Here is a 6,937-nt window from a genome sequence, read left to right on the forward strand (position 1 = left end):
AAAAGTTTTGAATGCCAAAATAATTACTATCATAAGCCACCAAAATTAGTGTAAAATAATTAGTTTAAGCATTACTCAAAATCAACTTCTCAACATTAACGATTTTAGTTACCTTTTATAAGGACTATATTGTAACTTTCATTTTTAAGGGTCTTATATTTCCTCACAGGATTATCACAAACCACCTTTTTAGATTTCAAATTAATTCTAACACAGTCTAAATTAAAAATTGTTCACATTCACAACCAAGGAACACTACTATTGCACATTACACTCACATCTTAGGAATGTGTTCTCCCCTCCAAACTGAAGATGCATCTATTGAATTCTATCTTTTTATCTGAATTTGTAACACGTAAAGTGCTTATGCTCTTCCACAGAACAAGTACATTAATATTCCTGAGTCTCAAAATACTTCATGAACTCTGAAGTGATTCTCTATGGAAGGAGCTTCCTTTGCAAAATGAATTTGGCTAGTTACCTGCATACCAAACTCCCCAAGTATCTGAACAAATTTCTTGTGCTCCTTTCCAATCCAAGATCTCATTGGATCATGTACTTGGTAAGGTGTTACATGGGTGTGAACAATAATCTCTGTTTGGGCAAATTCTTTCAAGACTTCTGGATGAGTAACCCAAGTATTGCTTCCTCCAGAATGACCACCATCCAGCCAGTACATTGTTCTGATGCTTTTGATAAAGGCATCTATGTTCTTGTCTTTCTTGGCTTCTTTCAATTCAAAAAGTAACTGATTCAAAACAACACAACCTTTACTAAATCCAATCAAAGTAAAAGATGCACCATTTAGTGATGGTGGGTAAAAACTCATGGCAGACTCATCAAATTTTTCACAGGTCCTCTCCTTTTCTCCCTGGCAAGCATTGGTAGTATGAGAAGAATTGGATCTACAATTAGATGCTTTGGAATCCTTATTCAAAACATTTACACTCTTCTTTGATAGCAGACTGTTCTGCGTTAAATTAAAAGCATTAACTAATAACATATAAAGGTGCTTAAAAGCTCCAAAGTCAGCATTATGTTCTGGGGCACCAAACATGTTGCTTTTCACAAAATTGTCATAGCAGCTGAATTTGTGCAAATGCATCCGGGAACACTTTATCACCCAAATATAACTACTTGGGAACCGGTGGGCTAGAATGGTGGCAACATTTTCTAGACTCCAGTTTTCCCACTGGTAATTCTCAGGATGACGAGTCATAATTTCATGATAATTCTGAAAGTAAGAAAGATAAAACAATCATGAATACATTTACATAAAACATTTCACAAAATAGTTTCTCATTTTTATATGTAGAAGAAGTTGGGATATTATAATGACTTAAGGCCAGTATGAAGGTGTTCTGGTGGCGTGGTTAAAGCATTGGGCTGCTAACCAAAAGGTCAGCAGTTCAAATGCACCAGCTGCTCCTCAGAATGATGAGGCAGTGTGCCTCTGTAAAGATTTCAGCCTTGGAAACCCTGTGGGGGAATTCTACTCTCCTATAAGATTGCTATGAGTTGGAATTGACTTGATGGCAGTGGTTTGGTTTGGTTTCTTTATGGCTAATATACTAGAAATGAAAACTAAATCTGTCATTAGTTTCTGATAATAAGATTTTGAACAAATTACGTCTTCAATTTAAGCCTCTAATTCATTAAGGGTTATTACACATGCACACATGCTAAAAAGCATGGTAGAAATTAAAATAATAAAATATTTAATTTAGAAGGAATACACACACACATATAGCAGCTCGGTGGCATAGTGCCTAAGGCATCTGACTGCTAACCAGGGTGGTTCAAACCCACCAGCCACTTCGCGGAAGGAAGGTTGGACAATCTACTTCCGTAGTGATACTGCCTCAGAAACCCAAGAAGCGGGGTCACTATGAGTCAGATCCGACTCGAGGGCAGGGAGTGAGTGATATATATAGAGAGAGCAGCTCTGGTAGCGTAGTGCCTAAGGCATTTGACTGCTAACCAGAAGTGTGGTGATTCAAACTCACCAGCCACTCCTCAGAAGGAAGATTGGGCAATCTACTTCCGTAGTGATACCGCCTTGGAAACGCAAGGAGGGGTCATTATGAGTCAGATCTGATTCCATGACAGTGAGTTTGGTTTACGTGTGTGAGTGTGTGTGTGTACACACACACACACACACACACACATATGGAGCTCTGGTAGTATGGTAGGTAAGGCATTTGGCTGCTAACCAGAAGGTCAGTAGGTCAAACCTACCAACTGCTCCATGGGAGGAAGATGAAGCAATCTACTTTTGTAAAGAAATCTATAACCTTGGAAACCCAATGGAGGTCGCTATGTGACAGAATCAACTCAATGACAGTGGATTTGGTTTGGGTTATGTGTACATATATATATATATATATGATAAATTGTATTTAGTATACATGTGATCAATTTTTTTTTCCTTACAATTATGGGGTTTATTAAGGAAGTGACAGGTGGTAATTCAGGACCAGAAGCAACTCAGGATATAGTTCTTCAATCAGGACAGCCTCTTCACAGTCTCTTTGATCTCTGCCTAACAACCGTTGCTTGCCAATTTTCTTGGGTTATCTTACTTTTTAAAGCCTCAGGGCATAAAATTATACTTTTTTTTAGATATAGTTAATACAAAAAATTCACTAATTTTAAATGTACAATCTGATGACTTTTGACAAATATTACAGTTATGTAACAACCACCTCCACAATCATGTTACAGAACATCTCTATGACCCTCAAAAGGTCCTCTGTGCCCCTTTTCAGTCCAATCTCCTTCCCTTCTCCCAGCCCAAGGCAACCACTGATCTCTTTTCCATTATAGCCTTTTCTAGAAATCCAATAATTTGTAATCATATAGTACATAGTCTTTTGTATCTGGTTTCTTTCACTTTGTACTTTTGAAATTCACCCTACTGTTAACTGTATCAGTAATTTCTTCTTTCTTATTGCCAATTTTTGACTATTACCTATCTTTTAAAAATTCTACTTTCCTAAAGGTTACATAGGTGATATAGTCTGTTTTCTGAGCTCTTTGTGGCATCTGTCTTAGGTTGGATCCTCTTATGGTGCTTCTAGCCTCTCTCATTGACACATCCACTTTATGCATAAGAAGGATGCCCTTGCCCCACTTCTGGTAGCAGTTAAGTGCTTCTTGTTCTACTGTAAGGGTAATCTAGCTAGCTTAAATGAGTGTCTCCAAATTCTAGGAGACATATATAAAGTTTCCCTAATAATCCTTTGTACCTTACTCCAGTAGCAGTATGGGTGGGCCTATTAGTTTTTGTAGATTTATAAGCATCTGTGATGAAGACAGACAAAAAACAAAATGAATATATAACTAATGTAGTAAGTGAAATGGATAAAAATAAAGAAGAATAATTGATAGGAGGCTTGTGTTTGGGTATGATTATTAAATATTGTTGTTGTTGTTATGTGCCATCAAGTCAGACCTGACTCATAGCGACCCCTCCTTGGGTTTCCAAGGCAGTATCACTATGGAAGTAGATTGCCCCATCTTCCTTCCGAATGACTATTAAATAAGATGGTCAAAAAAGACCTCACTGAGGTAACTTCTGAGCAAAGACTTGAAAGAGGCAAGGTAGTGAATCCTACAGATATCTGTGGGAAGATTGTTCCAAGTGAAATGTGAAGTGTGCCTGACATGTCTGAGGAACAGCAAGACTAATATGGCTGGAACAGAGTAAGACAGAAAAAGGAGATAAAGAGCAGGAACAAGGTAGAGAAAAGTAGAGACAGTGAAGGGGCTTGCAGCCATCGGAAGGACTCACTGAATTTGTTAATGGACTAAATATGACAAGTGAAAGGGAGGAGTGAAGGATGACTTTAAGTTTTCTAAGTTGAGCAACTGAAAAAGTAGTTTACATTAGGTGAGATGATGAAGACTGCAGGAAAAGCAAGTTTAGGAGTAAAGATCCAGAGATTATAGGTTTGAGATGTCTATTAAATGTTCAAAAGGAAATATGTGCATGCAGTTGGTGAGTCTAAAGTTTAAGGAAGATGTTCAAGCTAGATACCCAAATGTAAAGAGGGTGTCAGGGTACAGGTAGCATGTAAAGCCAGACAGAAAGAGATCACTAAAAGAGTATATTCAGACAATGGAAAAGTCCTAAACTGAGTGCTAGAGTATTTCAACAATTTAAAAAGTCATAAGGAAGATAAGGAGGGGCTTAGTTCACTGAGTATTCACAGACTTAATTCTCATTGATATCCTGTAAGTATTATTCTTATTTTACAGTTGAGATCATTGCAACAACGGGATTTAACAATTGGCCAGAGATTTCATAATTAAAAACTGCAGAATCTGGGTTCAAACCTAGGCAATCTGGTCAAAGTACAGGTTTTGATGCATTATCTTCTACTTCGTCTCTAAAAGATCTCAAGTTTTCAGAACACTCATACTCTACATAAATCAACAGTATGTCATTCTCCAAAATGCTAATGGAACCTCAGGATGCATGAAGAGACAGATGCTGCTGAGGAAGGGAGGTAATACTCCAAATGTACTCAGCACTTTGTGAAACTCATCTGAAGACTTTAACGATGTCTGGCTGGGGAAAACAAAAAACAAGGAGCTCTAGTGCCATAGTGGCGTAAGGCATTTGGCTGCTAACCAGAAGGGAAGGCCAGCAGTTCAAAACCATCAACTGCTCCAGAGTAGGAAGATGAGGTGATCTACTTCTGTAAAGATTTACAGCTTGGAAACCCAACAAGGGTTGCTATGAGTCGGAATAGACTCAATGGTTGTGGGTTATAAAATAATATGGAGGAAAAAGGCAAAATTATAATGGAAAAGCACTCCATATTGCTTATTTACATATTACTATCTTCCAAAAATAATCCATGAGCTGGATAATCCATGAGACAGTCCACAGTGGCAACAATGGGCTTAAACAGGGCAACCACTGTGAGGACAGCAAAGATTGGGCAGTGTTTTATTCTGGCTGACATACTTTACAACCACTCAGCAGGGGCTCAATAAGGTTACTTATCATTACTGTCATCATCATCATTATAGGCGTGCACTTAGTAGCTGGCCCACAAATCTTCAGCAGTAGTTGTCAACGATGCCACATGCTGCTTTCTCAAATTTAAGCAAGTAAATTATGTTTCTTCTCTTAAATCTAAATACCAGTGTCTTCACCATTCTTATTAACAGGCAATGAGAACTGTCAACTATTTTGAGGGCAGAGAAAATACTACATGTATCTTAATCAATCAATCATTACTTGGCCCAGGGTGTGAAGTTTTTAAGTATATATTTTTAATCCATCAACTTCAAAAATAAAAAAACTAATATTATTTTATGGTATAAGAAATGTCTAGCCATATTCTTGTTTTGCCTCTCTAGAGCTCTGGTAGCATAGTGCCTAAGGCATTTGAATGCTAACCAGAAGGCTGGCAGTTCAAACCCACCAGCCACTCCTCGGAAGGAAGACTGGGCAATCTACTTCCGTAGTGATACTGCCTTGGCAACCCAAGGAGGGGTCGCTATGAGTCAGGGCTGACTCGATGGCACATAACAACAACAACAACAGACCAGCATTTCCACTAGAACTTTCTATGATGATGGAAATGTTCTGAGGAAATGCTCTATATCTGCACTGTTCAATACAGTACTCACAACTGTATGTGGCTACTGAACATTGGAAATGTGGTTAAAGCAAGGAGGAACAGAATTGGTTTTTAAAATTGCATTTAATTTTAATTAATTTAAATAACTAGATAAGGCTAATGGCTACTTTATTAGACAATGTATTTCTAGATTACCACCGACCTTCAGGGGAAAAAATAACCATGCATTTATTGCCTGTAGCTATAAAATTAGTAGAAAAATCACACACAAAACCAAAAGTACAGAATTTAGGTGAGCATAGAAAAACTGACACGCTTAGAAATTACTGTCCCTTTTCTTCTATTTCCTTATTTTTAAGGGTAGTGTCATAATATTTTTTCCTTGCTTGTTCTTTAATTATTGCAGCGTTTTCTGAACACTAAGTGCTTAATTAATTTAAAAGCAATTTCTCTGGCCTCAGGCCCAATACAGAGAAATCAAGTTACAGAATGAATATGTATTATTCCTTCCCGTTTCTTCTGTCTCAAATTCTATAGCTTCAAAGCATGGACTGACACTATCTCTTTCGAGGTCGAAGCCCACCAAGGACACTTCCTCCTAGGATCATAGGGCAAAGAGCCAAGGGTGGGGAAGGGGCGGTTTTGGATTTCGCCGAGTAACGGAAAAGGCGCTCTCCTGAATGCGGTGTGGGTGTGTTTAGGCAAGGCAAGGATCCTGGCACCAGCCCTGATGGAAGAATATAGGGAAAGCGCCTATGTACAACAGGAGGGAGCAGGTGCCGAAGCAGGCCTCAAGTTACCTGCACATCCCCCGGGAAATAGAGGACGTGATGTTGAGGCGGCGGTTGAGGCGTCTCCTTCGTCCAGTCCCCGGGGAGATCCTGCAGCTCCTGTCCCTCCCCCGCCGCCGCCGCCAGCAGGAGCAACTCGTTGCAGCGCTGCGGGTCGGCTCCTGGCACCGTGGACAGTTGCAGGCACTGCTGGCGGCGCCCCTCGGCCGAGAAGGAGCATCGCGCGCCGCTGCTGCCACCACCCAGGTTCATGGTTCCGGCCTGAGAGCTGGAAGTGGCGCTTCCAGCTACGAGCTGCGGTAGCAGGAACAGCAGCGGCGGTGACCGCGGGAGCCTGAACCCCCACATGGATCGCCCTCCGAAAGGGGTTGGGGGGGTTCCCAGGGAGGGGCTTCAGCAGCCGGCCCAACGGCCAGCGGCAGCGGCCTGGGCGGGAGCCGGTGCAGGGGTGACGGTGGCGTCACAAGCCGACGTCCGCGCGCAGCGTGCGTAAGGGGAGGAGGTGGTTGAGAGAATTCAGGCTCGCGTTCCCGAGGGCGTAGATGGGGA

General features: G+C 40.7%; 1 protein-coding gene across 1 annotated transcript; it reads right to left on the minus strand.

Moving 5' to 3' along the window:
* Positions 1-406: 406 nt before the first annotated feature.
* Positions 407-6,736, minus strand: CUNH2orf69 (chromosome unknown C2orf69 homolog). Its single transcript, XM_007935337.1, has 2 exons — positions 6,398-6,736; positions 407-1,234 (listed from the first exon to the last, which is right to left on the minus strand). The coding sequence occupies exons 1-2, from the start codon at positions 6,734-6,736 to the stop codon at positions 407-409; spliced, it is 1,167 nt and encodes a 388-aa protein (XP_007933528.1).
* Positions 6,737-6,937: the final 201 nt, after the last annotated feature.

Source organism: Orycteropus afer, unplaced genomic scaffold, assembly GCF_000298275.1.
Source record: "Orycteropus afer afer isolate SDZICR_OR568_19922 unplaced genomic scaffold, OryAfe1.0 scaffold00002, whole genome shotgun sequence".
In the NCBI taxonomy this organism is placed as follows: Eukaryota; Metazoa; Chordata; class Mammalia; order Tubulidentata; family Orycteropodidae; genus Orycteropus; species Orycteropus afer.